The sequence below is a fragment of the Lepus europaeus genome, chromosome 2 (assembly GCF_033115175.1).
Source record: "Lepus europaeus isolate LE1 chromosome 2, mLepTim1.pri, whole genome shotgun sequence".
Taxonomy (NCBI): Eukaryota; Metazoa; Chordata; class Mammalia; order Lagomorpha; family Leporidae; genus Lepus; species Lepus europaeus.
The window spans coordinates 152,701,749-152,714,368 of NC_084828.1; the positions used below are offsets into that span (position 1 = coordinate 152,701,749).

The window sequence follows — 12,620 nt, forward strand, 5'->3', positions numbered from 1 at the left end:
AATTTAAAGAAGCTAGAAAAACTGCTGATGTCTACATTTATTTTATAATTATTCATTTTAATAAGCTATATTAAATGGGAATGTATTTTAAATGGGACAGTATTTTAATCCATTCATTGTTAACATTATTGATTAAACAATGAGAGTACAAGTATGTATTTATGAACTGAAAAATCCCATAATTAGATGGGCTCTACACACCAGCTTTCAGTCCCATCCAGAAGCCCATAAAGAAATCCGTTATATAATATGTGTTTCTAGGAAGTCCACACTGCTGACTGAAAAGAAAACCTGGTAACTAGGACAACTCTGGCATCCTGGGAAGCCTACCCCACTCAATTTCTTTCCAACACAAACCTCCCTCCAGTTGCCTGAAAATCCACCACTACAGCACCACTGGACACAGAACTGGTTCCTCTCAAATCAAATGCTTCAAGGAAGATATAATAACACATTCTGGCAATTAATAATTTCAGGCTAATTTGCTTTTCAAATTGTCCACTGCTTCATCATATTCCCCTCTAGCCCATATACCCAGTTACAGGCCTCTCTTAACCTTCCCCTTAACAGAGGGTGGTTTAGTAGTACATGTGTGGCTCAATTCTGGCCAGCGAGATGGGGAGGAAAGCTTGCTGGGGAACTCCCAGACAGACTCCTCTAGACGGTGTAAGGGTGTGTGTGCAGGGAGGGAGGGAGGGGGGATAAAGGAGGGAGGTAGGAAGAGAGAGGGAACGGGAACCTTCCTGGCTCTGTGGCGCTGTCCTGGGAACATAATGGGAGCAAGTTGAGGACAAAGCCAACACACTACTGATGGCAGAGTGGAAAGATGGTGATCACCGAACAGCTGAATTATCTAGGCCTGGACCTACTTCAGAACTCTTGCTATCTGATATAATAAACAGCAAATCCCATCATCCGAGATAATTTCATCTCTCTCTCTCTCTCTCTTTTAACCCAAAAGCAACCTGACACAATTCCAACTATTTTATGTTCTGCCAGGAGATGTGAGGGAGAAAGAAAACTGGCTGCCTACTCAATACTCACCTCCCCTACCTGTGCTAGGAAGCTGGTACATTTCCAGACAGACAACAATGCTGAGGGCTTAAAGGAAGAAGATATGTGTCTGTGGTTCAAGTGTATCTCGCACATGAAGCTTGTCTAGACCAGTGTAGCCTTTGCTGATCTGTTCTCTGCAGCCATACTGTTTATGGTTTTACTCTTATATGGCATTTAACTATGTAATGTCTCTAAGGTAGTTTAATTATTAACACTTCCCCCCTCAGTTTCTCTGTAAGCATCCTCACTGGGACTCCTTACACCTACAGAGTTAATGCCTCAACTGGCACTTTCTAGAGCATGGCCTGAAAGAAACGGGGCGATGTTTTAAGTTGTTTACACTTCCAGAAGTAAATGAGATTCTGCTGTCAAATTTCTTTTCATTCACTTGACATTGTTTGCTATTGTCATGATTTATAATGTATGTCAACAAAGTTAAATTTTGTGTGTATGACCATGTCATATGTTCCAACTACCCAAGGGCAATGATGAGTGTATGGAGGGGTCATAAAGACAAAGGCTTTACAAGCAACCCCAACAGTGCCATGAGCCCTCAAGTGGTGGCAATTTCCCATGCACTCTGCTATTTGTAACAATTCCCCAATCATTTTTCTTTGGACCATGGATACCTTTAGATCCTTGGAGATTATTATATAATTACTGCAGAATTTAGCAAAATACCTTGTAGTTCATCAGGAATTTCAAAAAATCCTTTTAATTGGCTGATATGCTTAAATCTTAGAACTTACTCACTTACAAATCAATTTTAGAATTTTTTCTTATATTCCGTGTTTTCCCTATCTTTTACTCTTGCAAAGATATTCTTGGAAAAGTATTTGGCAACAATCATAGAACATGACTAACAATGCTAAAACGAGAAAGATGTATTTTAACAGTCAGATGAATGACCAACTAAAATAGATTTCTAGAAAACTAAGCATTGAATGCCACTTATGTTTTCAAGCAAAATAAAACAAAAAATTTAAAATATCAAAAATTTCAATAGTCTTTGAAACGACAAAAATCAGAGCTTAATTAAAATCTACATTTGAATTAGATGATGTAATAAGGGCTCTTTTAGGCAAAAAACAAAACAAAACAAAAGAAAAGCACCAAAAAACAAAACAAAACAAAAACACCAAAAAACAAAACAAAAAAACACAGAGGCAGAGGGGAACTCACTTCATGAATAAATTCCAATCCTAAAGAAAAACAGTATAATTGATAGTGAATGAGGTCGATTTAAAAAATTTCCTATGAGCTTGTTCACATTTCAGTAAAGAAGCATGATGATGTATTTCACAGACATCTTACCCAAGGCTTAATTTATTACCTTGTAACTGATTTAGCTGAATTTTGCCCTCTTTCATTTCATGAGCAAACCAGGGGCATTAACGCGAGGAAATGTGACGATCTATAGACCACGGAATGGCACTGCATGATACCCAAAAGGCAATGCTAGGAGGACACACGTTCTATGATATAATACATGATGCTTGTCCAGGACATGTCCTACCTATCCTGATTTTGAAAATCATTTCTCAAAACCCTATGATAAGCAGATTACAGCACACTTTGGCGGATGGCTATTAGTAGATTATCTTTGGCTTCATGTCCGTTTTCAACAGCTGGTTTAGCCTTTTGCTAATTGATCCTAACAATGTCTTGACCCTGACCCACTTAAAAAGATCAAACTGAGCCTTGCAATCTGAAAGGTAACATATAGTTAAGGCACAGGGGACTCAGAGCGAGAAACGTCTTCGTTTCGATTTCTGGCCTGTCCCTTGTATGAGAAACTGCTGACGATGACTTTAATAAAAAATATCCTGAACTCTTTGGAGTATGTAGAAGCTCCATGTATCCACAAAACTGGGCTGGGAATGCAAGTGAAATGGGCCCAGGGACAGTCCACTGGATACTCTGGTGGCAGTAGGTGGCTCCCAGCTAGGAACCTGCAGTCTCCAGCTGTGCACTCTTAGGCTGTGATACCCATCAATCTTGGAGCTTAAATCAATAAAAGCTTATTCATCACTCACACTCCAGGCAGGCTCTCCTCACCGAGTCAGGGAAAGAGACCATACACTTTTAGCCTCTGACATGGTGTGCGTGGCTTTGCAGGGGCAACACACATGCATTGCCTCCACTTACAACTCCCCAAGGAGAGCTGTGCATAGACTGACAGATTACGGCAGACAAGGAGGTATAACCCTATTAAGCGTCCAGAATGGGGAGAACTAGCAAAGTGCACTGATGACAACACATCATCTCATAAAATAAGGAGGTAAAATCACTTGGGAAACCATGAGCCTTCCTCCTGAAAATGTCTGATGACTTCTTTCCCACCAGTTAGGAAACAAGTTAAATTCTGAATGGTACCTTGCACTCTGTATCTTGGTTCGCAGCAGGTCTCTGCAGGGAATTAGACTTACTCTATTTTTATTTTTGCTCAACTTCTTGATTTTAAGTTATAGTATCACTATAAAGAGAAGTAATTAATTGATGTTATAGACTAATCCATATGCCACCAAAGTCTGACCGAATGCAAATTAAACATGCCTCCATATGCCTTTCTCATTTGTTATTCTTTTAACCTGCTTTTTCACACGTACATTCTTTGTATAGACATCTCCTCTTCTAATTTATTATGCCAATGCACTCTATTTTTGTTATAACTTGTAGTCATTATTTTTAATGTGTGTTATGCATGCATCACTTGAAAAGTCAAACGTTTCTACAAGACTGGTTATGAGAAACAGCTCCCACAACCCCACCCTCTGCTTCCTGTCCTCAGAGGTAACCACTGTCAACTCTTCACCCTTAGCTCTGCTGTTTTCCACCTCTGTTCTCTAGCTCACACAGCTACTTAATTTTTCTAGAGTATTATCCACTGACTTCCCACTCCTCACGATTAAGATGTAGCTCTACTGATCATAACCCACCTTCCCTTCCCTCCCATGCAGTCACACAGTGCCTACATCTCCTCTCCTCCACGGTGACAACATTCTGATTAGATTAACAGTAAATAGGCTTGCAATATAGCATCTTGAAACTTCAGGGCATACTCACTAGTAAGGTTTACCATATACCTTCTCTCCTATGCATACTTGGTTTTCTTTTGGTTACCAATCATCCTGTTCTTTATATTAGTATTAATTTTGTTTTAAGATTCATTTATTTTTGTCTATTTGAAAGGCAGAGAGACAGAGTCTCACCAATTCAGACTCAAACTCACCTCAAGGTGCATAAATCTCTCAATTTGTTCAATTTCATCTTTTTGAAAAAAAAAAATTTCTGGAATCTTCCAACTTGCTCCAATCTGGTTGGTTGCTTCTTTCTGGGCCTAAAAAGATAAACTATATTCTGGAGATCTCCCTACATTATCATCCTGGGGAATCTTTTTCTTGTTCTGCATCCATGGTTAGCCAGTTCTCAGGAATCCATTCTCCTTGGTTTACACCTCATTTTTGTGGAGCACATCCTTTAGTGAATTCTCAGAATGGATGCACAGGAGTACATTTTCCCCTCAGTCTTTAATGCAGGAAGGTGGCTTTACTGCACCCTCATATTTAGTAGTTTAGCTGGGTGTTGGATCTGGGTGGGAAATAATTTTTTCTCAGAACTTAGAAGGTACTGCCCATTGTTTTGCTTTTGGTGTTGCTATGGAGAAATCTGTAGCTATTCTAATTCCCGATTTTTGGTTGGAAATCTTTCTCTCTCAGTTCTACACATCTGTGAGGTATTTCTCATTCCCAGAATTCTTAACCTTTTTAGTAATGTGTCTGAGTGTAGGTTTGCTTTTACTTCTGTAAGGCCTTCTATAGACTTCCCATCTTGAAACTCAGGTTTTTATTAATGGAAACATTTTTCTAATTGCATTTTTTAAAATATTTCTCTTATTTTCTTTGTTCTCTCTAGGACTCCTCTTTTTGAGATTTTGAACCTCTTGGGTCAGTTCTCTAATTTTCTTCAAATTTTCTCTATTATTTTCTACTGCTGTCTTCTATTTTATGGGGAGATTCCTTCAACTTATCTTCCAACTCTTCTACTGAAGTTTACATCTTACATATTACACTTTAATTTTTAATAGCTTCTTTTAAAAATTCTCTGAATTAAAATTGGCCCTCCTCATCAGTGGGCTCCACATTTGTGGATTCAACCAAATATTCAGAAAAATAGTGTCTTTATTGAACACAAGTAAACTTTTTCTTGTCATGATTCCCTTGCATTACAGTTCCACACCTATTTTTATAGTAATATTGTAGTGGGCATGATAAATAATCCAGAGATGATTTAAAGTATGCAAGAGGATGTGTGAAGGTTACATGCAAATACTGTGTCATTGTACACACAGGACTTGAGCATCTGTAACATTCAGTATCTGCTGGCTGCAGGGGAACCTACCACCAATCCTCTGTGGATACCAAGGGACAATTCTCTATTTTGTTTTCTGAGTTCTTGTCCCACACAAGCTTATTCTCTCTCAGTTACTTACTTCTATTGTTTTCATGGTGCTCTCTTCGAGTGTCCGTTGATTCTTGGTAGGATTGTTCATAAAAAATAGTGTGAACTGACAAGCTAAGGCGTCTGTGTTAAGACAGGGCTTGCTAACGGTGGGGTCCACTGTAAAGTGGACTGGCTGCTTCCTTGAACCCTCAAGGGCAGTGCGTGTTTGGTCAGTGTGGCTTTTGCCTAGGGAGCATTCAGCCAATGTCCCGCCTGCAGGGTTATACTCCTGGGACTCTGGACAGCGAGCTGGGAGGCCTGAGTGTCCAGTGGAGCACTTCTCCTTCACAGCAGGGCGGGCCCATGCTGCAAAGTGCCAGGTCTCCCTCAGTCCAGTCCCAATCTGTTTATACTGTTCAGGCTCTGCTCGGGTGCAGAAGAGACCTTCATTCTTCTTGAAGAAACTCCTGACCAAGTCTCATGTCTTTGGTTCTATCTTCATCCTTTGGTTCACGTTCCTGAGCTTCTAGAGGATTCCACAGTCTCAATCAAGCTGCTTCTCTCTTTTCCCTACTGCTGACACAGGGGCCAGCGTTCTGAGGCTGCTTAGTGACCAACTGCTATCTGCTCTCCAAGCAACAACATTTTGTTACCACTGTCTTCTCTCCTGTTTTCTCATTCTTTGAGGGCTTAAATCCCCTGATTTCCCCTGCAGTGGAGTTTCAAGAGGAACAGAGCTAAATGCTTACATTTAAGGAGCTATCTTTATAAACACAAGTCTCATTCTGATTTTTATTAACTACAGATTCACAGCTCCTACATATTGAAAGAGAGAATGTAACGAATTCTTCCTTCCAAGGGCAGAGCACAGTCACGTGCACAAGGACATTTCCCTTAATAATGGGCCACATCAATGGCAGTGGTCCCCTAGGATCACACAGTCCACAGGCAGGCACGAGGCCTAGCAGTGAGGATGCCATCCGAGGGCCTGGGTTTGATCCCTGCCTCGGGCTCCCGACTCCAGCTTTCTACCAGTGCAGGCCTTGGCAGGCAGCAGGCGACGGCTCAGGTGGCTGGGTTCCTGCCTCCCTGGAGGGAGACTTGGACTGGGCTCCCATTTGCAGCTTCAGCTTGGCCTCACCCCGGCCACTGCAGCATCAGGGAGTTAACTAGCAGATGGGAGCCATGCCTCTCTCAAAATAAATGGATGAATACAAAGCGATGGCATGTCCCAGGGATGCTGCAGCCACCTTGGTTGGTGCAATGCTTCCACAACAACGAACCAAGGTGCCACATGTTGTTTCGTTTGTAGAGGAGATGGCCGAGCACCAGGAAGCCGAGCGTCCTGCCCAAGGACAAAGTCGCACAGCTGTCACCAGACCTGTACTATGCATCTGGAATAATCTCTCACCAAGGTTTTACAGCTGGTTTGTTCTTTCTAGTTCCAGACCATGTCAGCTACAGCGAGGTCCATTTCTGCATCACCTTTACACCTGTGTGCACTTCCGGAGGACAGGTAAGTTCTTCATATTACAGCATTGGGCACTGAACTAGTTAGGCCTTGTGGTTAAACGGGGAGTTCTTGTGATTGCTGGCTTACAACAACTTCAGATATAACCAGGTTTTCCCAGCTAACGGCATGCTTTAGGTACGACCTTGATAAATATACACAGAGGATATCACAAAGCAACCAGCAAAACACTCTCATTTAGATACACTTTTTAAAACCAACTGTAAAATAATTATTTTTAACTTTCCAGAAATACTCAGGCCTGCAACAGGCCCAGTTTGGATTGTTTCAAGTATCATAATCTATTATTTGATATGATGTTATTTGTTAAATTTGAGAAGAGGCACAGGCTTTGACAAACAGGCATTTGTAAGGGGAAAAAAGGACAGGGATTTGATAGAGATTCAACTTATTGTAAATTGATGCTACTTTTTTCCTGTGTGATACAGACCAAAGCCTTAAAATATTACTAAGTGATAATAATAAAATCAAGGTACTTCTGCTAGAAGGATTCATTTTGGTTGAGCACTTTATGAGTTTGGGCCCCACATGAGCTTTCCATAAATGCTGCGGCAATGGAGGGGAAGGTGGACACTGTCCTTAAACACTTACAGATTCTTTTCTGCCCACAGTTCTGCTGTGGGAGCGGGAGCGGGAGATGTTGCTAAAGAAGGAATCCTTTTTAGTAGCAGAGGCGGGTGGGGAGCCGGTGACCTCTCTTCCTCCAGGCAAACTCTCAATGCTTGGAGACGAACTGATGTTTTTTGAAGTTTGTCCTGTAAGAAAAAGTGAGTAGCAACAATGAAACACCGGACACTTCACTATGGTACTGGATCTACTGCCGGTAATAACTGGTGGATTATGACATCACTTCATCTACAGTTTCATCACAATGGTCTGTGGAGTTCTAGGATGAATGAGTTTTATGGATGAGAGTGGTTGCCAATTGTTTTCAAGCAATGAAGTACCTCTAGAGTTTTCTATATGTAACTTACATAACAATAGTAATATGTAAGATATAATTTGAATACTTGCACACACATAAACATAAAAAATGGCTAAAACATTCAGTTTTAAGAAATCAATGGCTTAAATGATTGGATTGTCCCTCACTCATGGAATCCTCCCTTAATTACAGAAATCAGAACTCATTACACTGCATAATATATTAATAAAATTACAAAATTTAAACCCATTAACAAAATTTTTCAGAGTTTCTTTCCTTTTCCTTCCCTGCAGATTGGATGCACAGCCAGCCTCGGTCTGTCACAGAAGCTGGAAGCAGGAGGTGTGCCGGCCCACGGGGCCTCTTTCCAGATCTGTTCCCTGATTAGGACTGGTGCACGTCTCCCTGGCGGTGCCTTTTTTACGCACAGGATCTGCCGCCACAGCAAGGGCCCCCGCAGGTCCTGTGGAAGGGAGGGCATGGTGTGGAAGCCACCCCACTGAACTGCTGCAGCTGGACTTCTCCAGGTCCTGTGGCTGCTATGGGGGCTTAATGGCCTTGCAAACGACCTGGCATTCATCCAGCCAGGAGTAACTGCTAAGGGTCAGACAGTTATGGGTGCAGGGAGGGAGACAGCGGGAACTAAAGCTGTCAAAATTCCACTCCTCGTGGAGTTTACTTCCCGGTGAGGGGAGACAAAGATATTAATAAGACACACAGGATTTTAAATGATGGTGACTGCTGCTCAGAAAAACGAAGGAGTGAAAGGGGATGTGAGTGCCAGAGGGAGGTACTGCAATTTCAAATAGGATGGTCAGGGAAGAGGCCAGTGAGGCACGGTGACATCTGAGCAAACACTTGGAGAAGGTGACAGACAGCAGAGCAAAGCACCCCTGGCAGACTTCCTGTGTTCAAGGAAGAGCAAGAAGCCAGTGTGGCCAAAGCTGAGAGGGGGCGGGGGCGGGGCGGAGGGAGCAGCTGAGGTTAGGAGCAAGCAGGGGATCAGAACAGGTGGGGCTTTGTAGACAACTTAAGGGCTTTTACTCAGAGAGGGGAAGCCATGGGACATCCTTGGAGGGATTGAAGAGATGGGTGACAAGACTGGTTTACATTTTGAAAGGACCACTCAGGCTGCAGTGTTGAGACCAAAACTGGGGAGACAGGAAAGGCAAAAGCATACGCAGGGAAATCCATTTTTGCTGCTGCAGAAATCCAAGCACCAAGAATGATCACAGCTTGGTGGGGCAACGTGGCCAGGCTCTGGACATAACTAACGGGATTTATTGAGAAACCGTGATGGGGGGGGGGGGACAGAGGAGGGAGTCAAGTTTAACTCCAAATTTTAGACCTAAGCAAGAAGAATTATGGAGCGGCTGTTTACTGAGACAGGAAAGAGTGGGGAGAAGCAGGTTTTAGGAGTAAGGTCAGCAGTTTAGTTTTAATCTGGATGATTCGGAGATGCCTAATCAGATTCCCAAGTAGTGGGGTCATGCAGGCAGGGAGGGAGGAGCAAGCCTGGACTCGAGGGGAGAGATCTGAGCTAGAGCTGGAAATCTGAATCGGTAGCACACAGACTCTAGTTAAAGGCTGGAGACCAAATGAGATCATCAACAGGGAGGGAATAAAGAGATAAGGGTTAAGATGCAAAGATTGGTCCCTGGTTTAAAGGTCAGAGACATCACAAGAAAGCAGCAAAGCTGACCGAGAAACAGTAGCGGGAGGTAGGAAGAAAATCAAGTACAAATAATAGATACTTCATAGCATAATGTTCTTGAATCTTGGGTCATCAGATTCAAAAACATGGCACAAGAGCTGGTTGAATAATGATCTACTCCCAGTCTCCTGTCGCCGACTGCAAGACCACCACATCCCACTGATGACACCTCTGTATCAGACACAAAGGATTCAGACTGTTTTTTGCCTCTAAGAGTTCAGAACATACGGGTAACAAGAATGTTGTCTTGGGGGCCAGTGCTGTAGCAGGTAAAGCTGCTGCCTGGGCCGGCACCGCGGCTCGCTAGGCTAATCCTCCGCCTACGGCGCTGGCACACCGGATTCTAGTCCCAGTTGGGGTGCCGGTTCTGTCTGGGTTGCTCCTCTTCCAGCCAAGCTCTCTGCTGTGGCCCGGGAAGGCAGAGGAGGATGGCCCAAGTCCTTGGGCCCTGCACCCTCATTGGGAGACCAGGAGGAAGCACCTGGCTCCTGGATTTGGATCAACATAGCTCCAGCCGTAGTGGCCATTTGTGGAGTGAACCAATGGAAGGAAGACCTTTAAGACCTTTCTCTCTGTCTCTCTCTCTCTCACTGTCTAACTCTGCCTGTCAAAAAAAAAAAAAAAAAAAAAAAAGCTGCTGCGGTGCTGGCATCCTATATAGGCGCTGGTTCGTGTCCCGACTGCTCCACTTCCAATCTTTGCTAACGGCCTGGGAAAGCAGCGGAGGACCTGAAGATATTCCTGACTCCTGCCTTCAGATTGGCCCAGCTCCAGCTGCTGCGGCCATTTGGGGAGTGAACCAGAGGATGGAGATCTCTCTCTATCTGCCTCTGCCTTTCAAATAAATACATATTAAAAAATAGCTTCTTAAAAAAAGAATGCCTCTTTCTCAGGAAAGAGCTACCACTTGTCATCCGGGTGACAGGAGAGTCAAGGCACACGCCACAGAGGAGGCACACAGACTTGAATACTGTTGTGTCCTCTTTAAGGAATACTTGTTGCCTCAAGAAATGTGGCCAGTTGACAGCTTCTAGTCGTTAAGGCTGTGCAGCATCTGCCTCAGGTTTTGAAGCAGGTTCACGCTCTTCTCAGGCTGATGACTGGTGGTAAAGGGCTTACCCATTTCCACCCAACACAGCACTCTAATGGGAAATCTTGGTTGCAGTTTCCTGTTGAGCTGGTAGAGACTTCCGTTAGGTCTGTGTCACAGTCTGACACCATCCCTCTGTCCAGGCCCACTTCCTCCTCTTTTCCCCTCACAGGTGCTGTTCCCCAATAAACTTTCATACTTTTTACTCCATCTCGGGGTTAGTTTCCTGAATAATCCAACTTATCATGGGTAATGTTGGAGCTGCCTCTTTTTGAAAAAAAGATTTATTTATTTATTTGAAAGGCAGAGAGAGTTACAGGGAGAGAGGGAAAGACAGAGACAGAGAAAGATCTTCCATCCATTGGTCCCCCCTTCCAAATGGCTGCCAGAGCTGGGATAGGCCAAAGCTAGGAGCCTGGAATTCCATCTGGGTTTCCCACATCGGTGGCAGCTCACACAGAATGCCAGCATTGCAGGTGCAGCTTCATCTGCCCTGCCACAACGCCAGCCCCTGGAGCTCAGCCTTGGAGAATGGCAGAAGCGCCCCTGAGGTTACTCAGTCACTGACAACCACTAATCTGCTCTGTGGATTTGCCTTTTCTTGACATGTCATAGAAATGAGGTAACAATAGGTAGCCTTTTGTGACTGGCTTCTTTCTCTTGGCACAATGTTTTCAAGTTTCATTCACACTGTAGCATGCATCAGTACTCCAGCTCTATCGCTAAGTAATATTCCATTGCACAGATATACCACATTTGGTTTATGCATTCATCAGTTGATGGGTATTTTGCCTGTATCCATGTTTTTACAATTAGAAATAATGCTGCTAAGAACACTGATGTGAACATATGAGAATTTGTCAAAAAGTTTGTGGAAAATGGCACTAAAAGCTAAGTTTGGAGCAGGCACAGTGGCTCAGTGGGTTGGGCTACCATCTGGGATGCCTGCATTCCATTATTGGAGTGCCAGATTGAATCTCTGCCACTCTGTACTCCAGGTTCCTGCTAGTGCAGTTGGGAGGCAGGAGATGATGGCTCAAGAACTTGGGTTCCTGCCACTCATGTGGGAGACCCGGATGGAGTTCTGGGCTCCTGGCTTTGCACTGGTCCAGCTCTGGTTGCGTGGCTATTTGACTAGTGGATAGAAGATCAATTGATAGATCAGTCTCCCTTTTTCTTTCAAAGAAATGAATACATATACACATAAATATTTTTTAAAAAGGTCAAATTTCCATGTATGTGGGGATCTGCAAAAAGTTCATGGAAAATATGTATCATAAGAAAATGAATGCCTAGATTTCAAAGGTTTTCTTTTTTTACACTAATGTGTAAATCTGTTTTTCCATAAATGTTTTGAAGTACCCTCATGTTTTCATGTCTCTCAGGAAGATACCTAGGAATGGAACTGCTGGGTCATTTTGGCAATTCTCTAATATTTGAGAAGCCGCCCAAATATTTTAAAAGTGGCTGTATCATTTCATATTTCTATCAGCACTGTATAGGGTTTCAATTTCTCCACATCCCATCAATACTTCCTATTAGCCCTGCTTTTGTAAGCTCTCTTAGTGGATGTGATTTGCAATTTCCCAATTAGTAATGAGGTTGAGAATTTTTCATGTGCTTTTCAGACACTGGTATGTCTTCTTTGTTCAACTATTTTTCCCATTTTAAAAGCTGTGCTATTTTTATTGTTGAGTTATAAGGATTATTCATGTATTCTGGGTATAAATCCCTTCACAGATACAAGATTTGTAAAAATTTATCCAATCTGTACATTCTCTTTTTACTTTCTTTTTATTTATTTATTTACTTACTTATTTTTGACAGGCAGAGTGGACAGTGAGAGAGAGACAGAGAGAAA

At 42.9% G+C, this 12,620-nt stretch overlaps 1 protein-coding gene across 1 annotated transcript in view; it reads right to left on the reverse strand.

Moving 5' to 3' along the window:
• The window catches only part of TBC1D5 (TBC1 domain family member 5), a 625,580-nt gene that overhangs the window by 39,261 nt on the left and 573,699 nt on the right, over positions 1-12,620 (reverse strand). Inside the window, exon 19 of the mRNA XM_062215140.1 lies at positions 7,622-7,785. Within this exon, the coding sequence (XP_062071124.1) occupies positions 7,622-7,785 (164 nt within the window). The remainder of the gene's footprint in view (positions 1-7,621; positions 7,786-12,620) is intronic.